General features: G+C 41.7%; 2 protein-coding genes across 4 annotated transcripts in view; one reads left to right on the forward strand and one right to left on the reverse strand.

Moving 5' to 3' along the window:
* TPGS2 (tubulin polyglutamylase complex subunit 2) overlaps positions 1-9,326 on the reverse strand; it is a 30,173-nt gene extending 20,847 nt beyond the window's left edge. Inside the window, exons 1-2 of one of the 2 annotated variants that reach the window (XM_033087577.1) lie at positions 8,995-9,326; positions 1,675-1,771 (exon numbers count right to left, since the gene is read on the reverse strand). In XM_033087577.1, the coding sequence (XP_032943468.1) occupies positions 1,675-1,771; positions 8,995-9,059 (162 nt within the window). In that variant the 5' untranslated portion in view covers positions 9,060-9,326. Of the gene's footprint in view, positions 1-1,674; positions 1,772-8,978 lie in introns of both variants that reach the window. The other variant, XM_033087576.1, reaches the window with a different exon arrangement.
* A 130-nt stretch (positions 9,327-9,456) lies between these two features.
* The window catches only part of KIAA1328 (KIAA1328 ortholog), a 259,083-nt gene continuing 252,384 nt past the window's right edge, over positions 9,457-16,155 (forward strand). For both annotated transcript variants that reach the window (XM_033087803.1, XM_033087804.1), the window contains exons 1-2: positions 9,457-9,522; positions 15,770-15,805. In XM_033087803.1, the coding sequence (XP_032943694.1) occupies positions 9,465-9,522; positions 15,770-15,805 (94 nt within the window). In that variant the 5' untranslated portion in view covers positions 9,457-9,464. The remainder of the gene's footprint in view (positions 9,523-15,769; positions 15,806-16,155) is intronic.

A 16,155-nucleotide genomic window follows, 5' to 3' on the forward strand; every position in this document is an offset into this window, starting at 1 on the left:
TGCCCCTTGGTAGCTATGTGGCCCAAGACAAATTGCTCAGCCTCTCTGAGCCTCAGTTTTTCCATCTATAACAGAGATAACAATGCCTAGCTTGCAGGGTTATTATGAGGATGAAATCAAATAACTTATGCATGTGCTATGTGTTAGCAGACACTCATTACATGGCAGGGTTCTTTCTTGTGCCTTAGTTAAATCCATTTGCTGCTACTTAGACAAAGCAGAAATCTGACTTCCTGGTTCCCCACTTGAAAGATTGCAGTGTGCCCCCTGCCTTTTTTTAATGGTTCCTCTTTGCTCCCAAGATAAAGAGCAAACTCCTGATGATTTAAGAAGGTTTCCATATCCTGGCCCTTGTCAACCTCTCTCCCTTGCTCTCCTGTGCCCCAGCCACATTGACCTACTTTACACTCCCAGAAAATGTAATCCTTCCTCTTTCAAAGCTTTCACAGAGGTTGCGAGCCCCTTCTTCCCAGATCTCATCTGCCTGCTTAACTTCTCCCAGTTGACTTCTTTGGGAAAAACTTTTCTCACCCTCCAGACTAGGTCAGGCCTCCTGACTATGCTCCTTCACCTCTCTTTCAGTCTGCTGTGTAATTATTCTTGCAATGATTTGTACTGTCTTAGACAGCAAGGTCAAGAAGTACGAACCTGTGCCCTTTTTGATTATCACTGATTCCCAGGACTCAACACCAAGCACAATGCCTGGCCCTTTTGAGAAGCTTAAAACTTTTGTTGAATAAATGAATGAAAGTTCAGAGGAGGGTTGGGAAGCACTAGCTATTAATCTGGGTAGTCCTTCTCTACTACCCTTAACCACGTTCTGCCCAGCATGCTATTAACCTTTAATTTTTCCTTTCCTTGCTGGATTTTTAGTTTCTACTGCCTCCATATGACAGGCTCAGAGGAGATGCTCTATGAGGTCTGATAATTAAGGTCGCAAACTTGTTGCAACGATGTTGCTAACCTGTTTTGATATCAGAGGGATTATTCATTATGAATTTGTATCAACTGGACAAACAGTTAACCAAGTTTACTATTTGGAAGTGCTGAAAAGGCTGCGTGAAAAAGTTGGAGGACCTGAACTTTCCACCAACAATTCATGGCTCTTGCGTCACAACAATGCACCAGCTCACACGGCACTGTCTGTGAGGGAGTTTTTAGCCAGTAAACAAGGAACTATATTGAAGCACCCTCCCTACTCACCTGATCTGGCCCAATAACTTCTTTCTTTACCCGAAGATAAAGGAAATATTGAAAGGAAGACACTTTGATGGCATTCAGGACATCAAGGGTAATACGACGACAGCTCTGACGGCCATTCCAGAAAAAAAGTTCCAAACTTGCTTTGAAGGGTGGACTAGGCATCGGTGCATAGCTTCCCAAGGGGAGTACTTCGAAGGTGACCATAGTGATATTCAGTAATGAGGTGTGTAGCACTTTTTCTAGGATGAGTTCGCGAACTTAATTGTCAAACCTTTGTATGTTGGGGAAATGGCATGGAATGGAAGAGACTGTAAGTGGCCTGAATAGGAACAAAAAGAAGGGTGAACTCCACTTTGAAGGATGGTGTGGCTTAGGTAAGAATAGGTTTCCTGCCCTAATCTTTCCTTCTCAGGGTCACTTAAGTTGACTTTTCTTTGCTGGAAGGTGAGGATTGAACAGAGCAACACTTACTTGTTCCCATGAAGAAATCATATGACGTTCAGCAGGTGCCTTTTCTACGATGGTCACCTCTGTCACTCCTGGGGATGATTCTGAAAGAGGAAAAAGAGTCTGTAGAGCTGCACTTGGCCCGCTTTCCCACATTTCTACAATAGAGGTTGACTAATTGTGGATGACTGCTCTAAGAATATTCGATTCCTCTGCGGAGCATTTCTTACCTGTGATAAAAGCAGGGAAGAACTGGTTGTTCCCTTAAAGGCAGTCAGTCCCATAACCTAGGACCAAGTAGTCTACCTCGTAAAAAAGGACATCACCAGCGTGCCACCTGCACTCAGTCACTGCTCAGACATTCAGCCTATTGAACAAAAATCACAGATTCTACATTCCTAGTGATTTTACACTGACCTTCTCAGCAAGCTAAGTCTACAGACTTAAGACATGGTGAAAAGGAATAAGGGATAGCCCCACAATAACTTTCAAAAGACACAAAACTGATTTGGTGATTTTTCTTCTAAATAAAACCCATCTTCTACTCTAAGGTTCAGGATATAGAAGCTAGGTGGACATTATGAAAAAATGGAGCCCATGTTTCATAAGGTCATGCAGATGTAATTAGTTAAGATGAAGTCATACTGGAGGAGGGTGGACCCTTAATCCAGTATGCCGGGTGTCCTCATAAAAAACACTATGTGAAGAGAAGAGACATGCACAGAGGGAAGGCAGCCACGTGAAGATGGAAGAGTGGAGTGAGGCATCTATAAGACAAGGATTGCCAGAGACTGCTGGCAAACCAGCAGAGGCTAGGAAAAGGAGAGGCAGAATCCTCCTCCTCCAGGTTTTTGAATATGCGTGGCCCTGCTGACACCTTGCTTTCGGACTTTTGGCCTTCTGAACTCTAAGAGAATAAATCGCTGTTGTTCTAACCCACCCCGTTTGTGGTATGTTATATGGTAGGTGCCCTAATATGAAGCCATCCACCTTTGTTGTGTGTGATATTGTGTAGATTATTCTGTTTTAGGCCTTGGTCACTGCAAGTCTAGATGCAATCAAAGCCATAAATTCTCCCTTTTCTGACCCTCCGCCGTACATCACCAGACGATCTCCACACCTCGGCTTGTTTTCCGCTCTCCCTTTGGTCTGGAAGATAAGGCCCTTGTATAGCTGTTTGGTTTTATCCTCTTCTACCTCAGAGTCCAAACTCTCTATTTCAGTTGTGTCAGTTTATTCATCGTCTCCATTACTCTGTCCCCCCAAAAATCAAATCTGTGTTCATCTTTGATTATGGAAGAAACATGCACACCCAAACATGTCCATGTTTCCCTCCATCGACCCAACTCCTATCCACACTTGAAGGCCATCTTGAAGTTCCACCTCCTTTCATTTCAGTTGACTGAAGCTCACAGAGATCTCTACTTTTCCTGATATCCTATCCCATCACATACAGGGTCTTTTTCTTTCAAAGCTCCGTGTTGCTGAGGTGGTCTTGCAGTCATACTAAGAACCACAAATGGTCTCCAGCCACATCCACTCCAGTCAGGGAAATGTCACTGGGGACTCCCCACAAGTAGTATGGGCCCAGGTGGGTGCCTCAGGCATTCAGCGCTGATAGCACCACTACCGACAGGCTGAGACAGACATAATACACTCGATTATTCAGTTTATAACAGGCCTAAGTGGAGGGGCTAGAGGCTCAGACAAAACTGCTGCGGTGCTACTGCAGATGAAGGCATATTATACCTAAGCTTTGACCACCTCCAGGATAGGCCAACCGGTCAGCGTGCTGACTTTAGAAACTTTCATAGAAGTTGCTTAGGAAGTGCCCACTGTAGAGACACTGTGGTCCGACCCTTCAGCACTGGTGGGGAGGAGGTGCTGGGGATGGCAGAGAGGAACACACAGCAAATTCCATTTGTACAGTGCTCTTTTTCAGGGAATTGGTATAAATGATCTCCTTTCATCTTTCGATAATCTTGTGAAGCCAGCATCATTACTCTCATTTTAAAGATAAAGAAACTGAGGTTAAGAGATATTAAATCATTTCACAGGAAGAAACTGACGACCACAGCGGTGGACAACAAGCCTAATGCTTTTTCTATCACGTTGTCTTAGTAGCTAATTCCTACATGGTGGAGGAGTTTTTCCTACAGCACCAAACAATTCTCAGACACCCCACCGGATGCCCCACAATTCAACTCAACCTGATACTAATCACCAGGAGATAGCCTCAGATTGCACAGGTTCAAGGTTCAGACCCACAAGACCGCCCACCCCTTCAGATACCAATGACAAGTCCAGGTTGTTATCTAATGCTTCTGACTGACTGACTACAAACCAGGAGTTCCCATGACCCCCTCCTTGGGTTTAATTAGTTTGCTAGAGTGGCTCACACAATTCAGGAAACCTATTTACTCACTAGGTTACTGGTTTACTACAAAGGATATTACAAATCAACAGCCAGATGAAAAGAGGCAAAGGGAGAGGTCCTGAACAAAGGAGCATCTGCCCTTGTGGAGTTTGAGGCGCAGGATGGTTGCAGGAGGAAGTGTTTTGGTTCACCAATCTGAGTCAGCAATCCCTGAGGCATTTAATGAGGACCTGTTATGTCCTCAGCTTGGGAAAAATCACTGCCAGAGATTAGGAATATAAATATGAGATCCTGTCTCAAGAAATTTATTGCCTAGTTAGATAAATATAACAAACATGAAACAAAAGTGAAAACATCAAGATAATAATTATGTGTTAAACTGGGTGATACTGACCCTAAGGGCCACAGGAATTAAAGGTAGATGAAGGCTGTAACAGTGATAGAAAGCGTCCTAAATTATGCCCAGTTATCTTGGCCTTGAAGGACCACATGGCCGTTCCTGTAGACTGGCTCAATTAACACCTAATCCTGCTCCCTTCCTAATGTGCTTTCCTACATTTTATAGACTGGACAGCTAATGAGTACATTTCCCAGATTGCATTGCAGCTAGGCTCCCTCAGAAGGCCAAAATTCCTTCATGGAAACCAACTTGTATAAAACTTGGAAGGAGGGAATGAGCAGGTGAGGTAGAAGGCAAAAGGAGAGATTGGATCTTCTCAAAAGCACTGTTGCAGAGATGCTTTGATCTCATGGGACTGAGAGTTGTTGGCGTGACAGAAGCAGCAGCAATTTCTCAATTTGGCAGCTTCCTCATCACACTGGCTGCAGGTACTTCCCACTCAGCTTACCCTTTCCACAGTATGGTTCTCAACCTAGAGTCGGCTCCTTTTAGTTCTAATGTTGTTGTGAACTAATGCTCCTTAACAGAGCCTTTTCTGCCTTCACCAACTAGGTAAAGTGTATTTCTAGCCTTAAACTTGCGACCGTGTTTCCCCGAAAACAAGCCCTAGCCTGACAATCAGCTCTAATACGTCTTTTGGAGCAAAAATTAATACAAGACCCAGTATTATATTATATTAATCATACTATATTATATATTATATAATATTATATTATATTACATTATATAAGACATGGTCTTATAGTACAATAAGACTGGCTTATATTAATTTTTGCTCCAAAAGATGCACTTAGAGCTGATTGTCCGGCTAGGTCTTATTTTCAGGGAAACACAGTATGTATTATATGGTCTGCAACTAAGATCCCTGACACATTTTGCATCTGGGGGCTCACCTTTTTAAGACAGGTGAATGTACTCAGAACAGAGAAAGTGGTCATTTATGTGACTTGAAAACTGTGACCACAGAGCCAAACAAATTTACACTTAATGTATAAGGTTTTTTGTTTTTTTGCTTTTTTAGTGTGTGTGGATTTCACAGGATTTTTTAATATACAAGGTCATATCATCTGTACATAACAAGTTTACTTCCTTCTTTCCAATTTTTATGTCTTTATTTCCTTTTCTTGCCTAATTGCCCTGACTAGATTCTCCAGTACAGTGTTAACAGAAGTGGTAAAAGGGGAATTTTTATTGTGCAGAAAAGAGTGAAAACAGCAGTCCTGATACTGCAATCTTTAGGAAGGCCTGCTTGTTGGCCCTTGGCTGGCACCTGGGAACTTGGATTTTGGGAGGGTTCCCACCACTCCCTGGTAAGAATGGCTCATTGTGTCTATTATTAGTGCAAACAATATCGTTTATGCTGAACACCTACTTTCCTTCTGGGAGTCTGGAATTTGGTACATACTCGAAGGTAGAAGGTATCTAAGTGACTGATTTCCAATAAAGGATCTGTACTCCTATGTGCAGGTGAGATTCCCTAGTAGACATAACAGGCATGCTGTCACATGTTGCTGGAGGAATTAAGTGTGTCCCATGTAATTCTACTCAGAGGACTCTTGAAAACTTGCACTTAGTTTCCTTGACTTCCCTACAAGCACTTTTCCCTTGCTTTTTGCTGTAATAAATCACAACATGACTACCTCCAAGTCCTATAATCCTAGCAAACCATTCAACCTAGTGTGGTCTTGGAATCCCCAAAAACATTTGTCTTATTCCTGATCTTAATGGGAAACATCCAATTTTTCACCATTAAGTATGGTGTTAGCTGTGGGTTTTTCATAGATGCCCTTTTATCAGGTTGAGGAAGTGATTTCTATATCCTATTTCTAGTCTATTGAATATTGTTTTTTTGATCAAGAAAGGGTGTTGGATTTTGTGCTTTCTCTGCATCTGTTGAGGTGATTATGTGTTTTTTTGTCCTTTATTCTATTAACAAGGTACAATACATTACATTAATTGATTTTCATATGTTCAACAAACTGCACATTCCTGGGCTAAATCTCATTTGGTATATAATCCTTTATAAATGTCGCTGAATTGGGTTTAATAGTATTTTTTTGAGGATCTTTAAATGTTTGGTTTTGGATAGAAATGTAGTTGTGGAGTTATTTCATATTTTTCAGGGAGGAGACTTTGGGAGTTTGCTTACCACACACCCATGACACACCAGTTACCTCATGGTTTTTTGTGTTTTTTTTTCAGATTTTTTTTTTTTTATTGGGGAAGGGGAACAGGACTTTATTGGGGAACAGTGTGTACTTCCAGGACTTTTTTTTCTTTTCCCAAGTCAAGTTGTTGTCCTTTCAATCTTAATTGTGGAGGGTGCCATTCAGCTTCAAGTTGTTGTCCTTTCAGTCTTAGTTGTGGAGGGCGCAGCTCGGCTCCAGGTCCAGTTGCCATTGCTAGTTGCAGGGGGCGCAGCCCACCATCCCTTGCAGGAGTCGAACTGGCAACCTTGTGGTTGAGAGAATGCACTCCAACCAACTGAGCCATTCCGGAGCTCAGCGGCAGCTCAGCTCAAGGCGCCTTGTTCAATCTTAGTTGCAGGGGGCGGAGCCCACCATCCCTTGCAGGACTCCAGGAGTTGAACTGGCAACCTTGTGAGCCCACTGTCCCATGTGGGAATCGAACCGGCAGCCTTCAGAGTTAGGAGCATAGAGCTCTAACCGCCTGAGCTACCAGGCCGGCCCCACCTCATGTTTTTAAAAAATCCTCTTAACATATTATCTTTTCAAAATAAAATAAAAATATAATTGATTTTCAATTTGTGATTATTAACTTGAAATTAAGAGTTTTTGATTAAATTTATAAAGAGAATTTTTTACGGGAGGCTAGATTCACTATGCGTTTAATTACCAGAGTTGTTTAATTCCTTAGTGAGATTTTTGCCTTGAAGAGCTACCAGTTTTCAGAGCATTGCCAGACATCTGAAATGCTAACAGATAGAATATATTAAAAGTACAAGTGAAATTTAAAATGTTTATAGTCATTTAATTATTTAGGTCTTTAAATCAAACTGGCAGCTTAAGGGAAATTTAGTTGGCTTGACTTGAGTAATTAAACATTAATCAAAAGAAAATAACTTATTTATAGAAAAATTCCTAGATTTATAAAAAGAATAATGAAGTATGCCTGTGGAATAGCAAGTATGAAGTAAGCCCGACTAAATCCAGGAGTGTAAGTAACAGAGTAGAAGTTTGGATAATAATGAGGAGATAGGATATGGGTGGTCTTGATTAGATCTCTCTTTCATTTCTAAAATTTATCACTTCTCCCAAACACATCCTGGTGTTTCATGCCTCATTTACTGTTTTAGGCACTGGGAAATACAGGGGAGAACAAAACAAAGTTCCTGTCCTCATGGACCTCTACTACAGAAAAGAGACAAATTTAAAAAGCAACCAAGTAAATACAGAATTTCAAGCAGTGACAAAATCATGAGGATAAAAAAAAAATGTAGGCTAAGGGAAGAGAGAGAGAGAGGGAAGGGTGTTATTAGAACTATAATCAGGAAAGGCTTCTCTGAGGTAGTCATATTTAATCAGAGATACGAACGAAGTGAGAAAGACTCAGATTTAGAGGAAGGTAATTTCAGGTGAAGGGTCTCGCAAAGCGCAAAGGCTTTGAAGTGGGAACAAGCTTGATATGTTTATGGTACAACAAGGAGGCCACTGTGGCCAAAGCACAGTGAAAGTAAGGTCAGAAAGACAGATGAAGGCAGATCATAAGGATCAATGGTACAGACTTTGGATTTTATTATAAATGTGATAGTAAGGCATCAAAGCATTCTATACGGCAGGCATAGTCTGCCTTTCTCCTTCTTGGTTATCTGTCTAACTCCCATTTGTCTTTCAAAATCTAGCATCATCATCTCCTGTGGGCCATATTCCTTAACTCTCCAGATAAAGTCAATTCTGTGTACTACTTCAGAGCAATAATAGATTACGGGCCACCTCTCACACTCTTGGGGATCTAGTCTTGAATTTTTCACAAATTCACATAAACGTTTTTTATTTTTTCCCACATTTGAAACCCCAGAGCCTAACATAGCGGTGGGTGCTACGTAAAGATACGATAAAGTAAAAACACCCATTCCATAGTGCAAGGCTAGATAAGACTCCTTTGGACTGGTACACCGAGGCGCGTGGGCGTTGTCACCCTGGGACTGTGGCTGCAGCATTCCCCCAGCTCTATCTGCTACCAGAGGAAGGGCTTGGGCTTCAAGGATACTCCCTCGGCCAAGAATGCCTCTCGGGAGAGCCACCCTCCTAACTGTCAGGTGCCTGCTGTGTCTCCTTTGCATATTATATTGTTGCCTGCCCTAACCGGGTCGTGCGGTGGGACCTTGGGTGGGGAGAACCTTTGGGCTTCCCAGCTCTGCGTCCGAACACTCCCGGCAAATGTTCTCCCGGCCTAGTCACGCACCCGCCACCCCCTTTCCTCCTTAACAACGGAAGTCACAGCAACGATGCCCACTGGCGTTCAGGATCCAGTGTGGTGCCACCCCGTCCAGCAGTGTTCCCTCCCACTCCGGGTCCCCGCCCCACTCACCTAGGACGCGGGTGATCCCAGAGTCAGTTTCTCCAGGTGCGGCTTGCTGCAGCCCACCAGTGGGGTGGACGACTCCTCCATGGCTCGAGTACCCGCTCCGCGCGCGGCCCGGGCACCGGCGGGGACTCGGCCGGAGAGCGGGGCGGACTCCAGGGTTGGACTCCGCCTCCGAGTCTCGGCCTTCAATCTCACGGCATGCCGGGAGTTGTAGTGCTCGGCGCCTGAGAACGAGGCGCGGCGATGATGGGAGGCCCGGGCTGGTCTGGGACTAGTAGTTCCACTGGGCGCTTGTTCCCACGACCCCGACTAGTGCTTCACACCACGCCACGGAAATACAGCGACTCCTCCGCCCGGACCTTCCCGCCCCGCCGGGGACGGCCCTACAGGCGGGGGCGGGCCTCTGTGCCAAGCGGCCAATGGAGACGGGGTTTGGAGGCCGGGGCGGGGCGGCCCTTGCGCTACGCCCCGAGTGGCGGTTGTTTCAAGATGGCGGACGTGGCGGGCCCCTCCCGCCCGGGCGCGGCGGCGTTCTGGAGCCGGGACTGTATCCTTTGCCCGCCTGGCAGGGGGCGCCGGCACCCACCCCGGTGCGGCGAGCGGCGAGTGGTCGCGTGGGGCTCAGTGATGGGAAGAAGCTTCGTGCTAACCCCGGGGGCGGGGCCGGGCTTTTCGCCTTGCTTGGGAATTAGGTGGCAGAGCGCCTGATACTGTCTCCAAATTGGGGTTCCAGGTGGGGGTCTCAATACATATGTTTTCCAGCCCTCCTAGGCGGTGAGCTCTGGAAAGATGGTCTCCAGTCGTGGCCCAGCCTGAAACTGGGAGGATTCCCCAGCCTTTGGTGACCTCAGGCCTGCTGAGTCTCTGATGAGTGCGATTGTGGAGGAGAGAAGGGTGTTGGATGGACTGGGAGCCTTTCTCTTTTGGCTTAGGAGGGTCCTTGGTTTGTGCTGTTTAGGAGGATGTAGGAACCTGGTTGGACTTCGAAGGCCTCCAGTGATGATTTCTTTTCATACTGGGATTTTCCGAGAGGTGTGGGGCTTGATTTCAGGGGGACGTGGTCTGGTGGTGCTGGCGATCGACTAAGATGCTAATCACCTTGCCTGCGTGTTGATTTACATGTAGTGTGCAGGGAGCCACTGGGAGGGTTCAAGTTCTTGGATTGTTTGCGGGTGGGGAAGCTGTAGAGCTTTTACCCTTGGGGTAGTCTTCCCAATTCTGTGATCTATGATGAGATACGGGACAGAAGTGGTTCTTAGCCAGGGTTAGGTACATTGTTCCACCGGAGCTTTGGTCCTGATAATTTACTTGTGTTTGTTCGTGTTACATGAAAGCAGGGTGCCTGCAGAGGTGAGAGGTTTTGTCTGTTAGGATTGGCGGTAGTGTTGTGTTGTTTGGAGGCGTTGCTGTTAACTTTGTGTATTCTTTGCACAGTCTACTTAGCTCCCAGTGAAACTTACCAAATTATATCATCAGTTCCCCATAGTGAGTTACTAGGATTAAAGTGTCATGCCATGGAGAGAGGGATATGTTTGCATTCCGGGCTGTTCAGTGTTTAGTGTTAGGCACTTTCTAAACATAATTACCACTTGTGTCCCATAGGTTGGTGAGAATCAAGTGAAATCATGCACGTACACTGGGGATGAAAGCACACTAGTGCACTGCAAATTAAATATCTTTTCCGTTACCTATCAGTAAGGATGCAAAGGGAGTATGTGCATTGGGAACAACTGGGCTGAAGTAGGAAGTCAGGAAATTGAAACAGTCCTTTCTCATGAAACACACCCCTGCAATGATAGACTTTTGTGATGGAGATATTTGAAGGTTATTATCTTATAATGTGCTCATTTAGGGTAATGGTTTTCATAACCACCTATGTAGTTTGGTTATTATTTCTTAACTTTCTTTATGACCAGTGGTATTGTTCTGATATGTAACAAATGGTTGGGATGGAGTGAGAAAATCTTTTGCAGTGGGACTGATTAAGTTAATAGTTACGTAAACCGAACCTATCTATGTTCTCGGTCTAAGCAGCCCTGGATTCTCAATACATGTAATCCTATTACTCCGTATTTCATATAAAAGTCATGTATCCCCTTTTTCTCTTAAATTCTCTCTTACTCTATAAAGATTTATGTAAAATACCCATGTTCCCATTGAAAGTGAAGAGTTGAAATTATGTAGGGAAAATGGTGATTACATTCTATAGAAATTCAGATGTTTGAAAGGAATTGCAAGGTTACTCGTATCACCTGTTCCCCCAGCCTGTCCCAATTAACATCCAGCCTAAGGTATTTTCATTTTATATCTCCATAGGACTTAAAAGCAATGTCAGATGTGAATGTGTTACTGGTTCTTTGCTATAAAGCATAGTGATAGTTATGAATCATTTGGTTTAGTCATGTGTCTTTGGATCTTGACTCTTGTCACAATGATGATTTCCCAGACTACCCCAAAGGCTTTATAGTAGAGTTTTCAATAGAAAAAGACCAACAAGTATGTGCCTATAATCTGATATTCTCTCCATACTATTAAAAGAAATATTTTTCAGTGCTTCCCCTAAAAAATGAGAGAAATGTGATTGAGTGATAGCCCATCCTAGATGTTTCCATCATGTGAGGACAGATCATTTGTGACTGAATGTCATCATTTTTACTATTGTTCTTATGAGTTATGCATCTCCTGCCTACTATGATTCATCAGTGCTGTTTTGTACAAGGTATGTCGTTGTACCTCATGTGTAAACAATGGATATGCCATGTTGTCATTTTGTGGGTTAAATCTGCAACTAAAATATCTCCCTTCAGCCATAAACTGTTTTCCTGCTTCTTTATAGTTCCTGGTAATATCAGAAGTTAATGTTTCTGCAGAATCTTAATGTGATTGCTTAAATACCCTCAAGTGTATTATCATTAACAGTATTAATAACTTGATAATAACAAATATAAACTATAAGGGACCTGGTCAAAACATCACAGTAGCTCTAATCTCTGCCATTGACTTTTCAATTAAAAATAGACAAAGACTTAATGTTTATCGTTAAAATAATAACCAGGCATACCTCTAAGATATTGGAGGTTTGGTTCTAGACCACTGAGTATCACAATAAAGCCGGTTGTAATCTTTTTGCTGGGGGAGGGTCTTGCCTTCCATTTGTAAAAAAAATGCAACATCTGAAGCACAATAAAGTGAAAAACAGCAATAAGATGAGGTATGCCTCTACTAGCCAGGAAAGACATTGTGGTCAGTAATAACTACATATACATGTGTGGCTGGTAAGTGATTCAAATTCCAAAGGTTAGAGTAGAGTGGGCAGTACTAAGTTTATTTCCTTCAGTTTCCAGTGATCTAGGATAGACATGAAATTTCCTCTCTACCACTTCTGTGCTGGGTTTCTAATTAATGCTTTACTTGTGGGGATTTGGATAGATGGGTATCATCATTAAGGATTCTTTATTACTTGCTGTACTTGTCTTACTGAGGTGCTTCTAAAGAAACCAAAGTAGAACTAAGGTGGCACAGAGAACCCAATAAGAGTTTCAATATACGTTTGGTAAATATTGTGTCTCTGACTTTCTCTTAAAATATGGTTGTTAGGAATCTCTGTATTTGAAGAAGATAAATATTTGGGTTTGTAAGATAATGAGATGGAAATAGATTACAAGTGATTAGAAAGTGTAGGTTGGATGGTGGAGGCAATTTCAGATATGTTTACTCTTATTTTTAAAAATGTTTGTTAAGGCCGGTTTACTTAGCGTTTTTTATATTGAAAAGAAATTTTAGCATGCATGTTGCTAATGAGTTTTATCTCCATTTTTAAATGAACTAAAGAAAAAAAAACACTGAGGCTAGTTGGACACTGCCTCATAAAATTAAATACATTTTCATTCTTTCATAGATGGTTTACTATGAGCCAGTCATTCTTTGATGTTTGGAGACACAGCATTGAAACGATGAAAATCATCACCTGCTTGGTGCTTCCATTTTAGTGAGATGAGATGAGGCCGTGACTAAGTAAAATATATTCTGTGTCTTATGATTACAGGTGCTATGGAGAAAATTAAAGTAGGAAAAGGGATCTTTTGTCTCTTATAATGCCAGTACCATATCGTTTAATTATTGTAGCTTTGTAATACAGTTTGAAATAGGACGTGGATGCCTCTAGCTTTGTTTTTTCTCAAGATTGTTTTGGCAATTCAAGGTCTTTTGAGAGTCCAATACAAATTGTAGGATTATTTATTCTATGTCTGTGAAAAATATTGGAATTCATATAGGGATTGCATTGAATCTGTAGATGGTTTTGGGTAGTATGGACACTTTAAAATTTCTTCTAATCCATGAACGTGGAATATCTTTTCATTTATTTGTGTCTTCAATTTCTTTTATCAATGTCTTATAATTTTCACTGTACAGGTCTTTCACCTCCTTGGTTAAATATTTAATTTGACGAGGCATTGTCCAAGGCATTTGTTCCTAGCTATTTTATTCCTTTTGATGCAGTTTTAAATGAGGTTGTTTTCTTAATTTCTCTGATAAGTTATTAGTGTATGACGATTGTGGGGACGGAGTCCCAGAGAGCAGTTTCCAGGCTCTTGGCCTCACGTGGAAAGGTGCTGGCTCGGGTAGTAGATGTAACTACTGTACATCAGCTGTAACTATTTGGCCGTCAGCTGTAACCAGTTAGTCATTAGCCACTAATATAACTGCCGTGGCTACGTGGCTACGCTAGGGGGTTGGTTGGTTGGTTGGCAGAGAAGAGGCGGGCGGATTGCGGCTCCTGCTTCCTGTGTCTCCAACCCAGCCGCCAGCGAGAATATAGTGGTATGTCTCCCCTGTCTATGGCTCTGTGGGTGTTCCTTTTTGGCCTCACCATATCCTGCGTTCTTGTGCAGGTAGCGGGATCTGAGACCCTGCGTTACAGCAAAGCAACAGATTTTTGTACATTGATTTTGTATCTTGCAACTTTACTGAATGTGTTCATTCTAACTGTTTTGGTGGAGTCTTTGGGGTTTCCTATGTATAATATGCCATCTGCAAATGGCAGCTTTTGGAAGATCTCTACAGTTGTGTTTCTCTTAAAGAAATAGAAAGCAAAGTCATTAGCTGACCATAAGGATGGAGAAAGCAGTGTCAGGTTTGAGAAGAGAGGAGAAACTGTAAAATACTTGATGAGCTTTCAAATCAGGTGCAGCTGAGTGGGGTCCTCCGTGGCTGGTCTCTTCCGGCTGTGAGCAGGCTCCTTTGTGAGTGGTCTAAGGATATGACGTTCGTTTTTCAGGACTCAGTCATGTTAGTCTTTCCATAGATCGTCCTTGGAAAATATTCTGCAAATTTCATCATTATTGTAACTTCTAATTGAAGACCGTGCCGTATGGAGCATGTCCTGAATCATCTTGGATTTTTCCACCTGGGTTCTTTTTCCCATGTGTATATTTCCAACAGCAAATAATTGAACATTTATTGAGCACTTACTGTGTGCTAGTCCCAAGGGATATAAAAATAAATCAGTTTTTGCTTTTAAAGAGCCTGCACAATTTCATTTTGTAAGGCTTTTATAGATTGGATGTCAGCAAATTTAAAATGATCTCTCTTCTCCTGTTAGTTGCTATCAGTTTCCTTGGAGTAATGGGGTCTAATTTTTTGTTTATCTGTTTTTTTGCGCCTCTTAAAATTTTCTAAGCTCCATCCCTGATATTTGAGGGAATTAAAGTTTAGGGGTACTAGCTGTCAGCCAAAATCTTAAGCTGTGATAGTGTATGTGCTGCTCTGGGGACCTGGTAGAAACCAGCTGGCAACTCAGACAGGACGCACCATCTTTGTATTCCTAAATTCCTGTGGGAATTCTGTGCGTATCCAGTCAGCATCTCCTGAAAAGACTCCGTTACTAGGGTTGATCATGAGCTGAAATATACGGACATTTTGAACATGTTATTAATCTACTGTTTACTGCAGCTTTTTCCCAGAAGGAAATAGTTAATGATTTGTCTGGAAATCTTAGGGAAAAAAACGTTTTATAAAAGAACAGAAAACTTTGGAATATTCTAGATCATTTAGAAAAAATATTCAGGTCCTTCCTTCCTGCAAGTGTTCTCAAATTGTGAACATATCTGGATTTAGATATAGTTCTGAAATAAAATTTTGTTTCTGGAAAGAAAGCTTTCCTATTGTATTGGTTTTCTTTCTGTAGCAGTATTATGATTTTAGCCTTCCTGAATTTCTCCTTTTGAAATTCAAAATATTGTAGTTCTTTTTGTCTGAAATTTCTTCCACTTGTTAAATAGTAGGGCTTCGTGGGACATTTCATGAAGGCACTACAGAAGAATAAAAATTGCCTTTGTGTTTACATGACTGACTTGCCCTCAAACTGTTCTTCAAATCTAAAGCTCATTTTGAAATTATTTATTCATGCCTAAAATAACTTGCTAGCTCTTCAGTAATAAGTAATCTGGAGCACTGAACTCCTTTGTTTAAAAAAGGAAAGGAAATGAAAGAAACCTAACAGCAGAATTTATAGTGTAGGATATCTCATTTGGGAATAAGCATGGTTAAAAGTTTTATGGTACAAGGCCTCCCAAAAATTTTACAAAATATTAGTTCATACAAAGATGAACTTTAAAAGAATGTTTATTTTGCTACATTTAACTCAATTACTTTGCTTTCTAAGTTTTATTTTTAAAAGTTAGTTATAAATTCCCAGGTCAAAAGAAATTACTATAACAGAAGTACAGAACAGAACCAGCATTTGGATATTGGATAATCTCTTCTAGTATTTTCCTTCATGTCCTCCTGTATAGTTTCTGATGAAGACCAATCAGTAGTATATGTTCCAGGTATGATTTTCTATGTTAATTTGGTACGCTTCCTTTGCTTTTTAAGTGTTAGGAGAAAGAAAAAAAACATTTGGACATCTCTGCAGGTATAACTGGATGAAGAACAGTTCATTAGAACCTAAAATTTAAAAAAAAAAAATGGTATGACCCTATTAAGGTTCAAAATACTGCCTTATACTTCATTCATGTATTAAAGAGCAAGAGATACTTTTCTGATTTTTTATTACAAATAATAGCCTAAATTTAATATTTCAAAGAAAAGTGTGAAAATTTCTTGATAAAGGGTTTATGCAATGGACTCTTTAAAGTTTACTGGTTATTTCAGATGAGTAGTAAAACTGAACTATTTA

Source organism: Rhinolophus ferrumequinum, chromosome 19 (genome assembly GCF_004115265.2).
Source record: "Rhinolophus ferrumequinum isolate MPI-CBG mRhiFer1 chromosome 19, mRhiFer1_v1.p, whole genome shotgun sequence".
NCBI lineage: Eukaryota > Metazoa > Chordata > Mammalia > Chiroptera > Rhinolophidae > Rhinolophus > Rhinolophus ferrumequinum.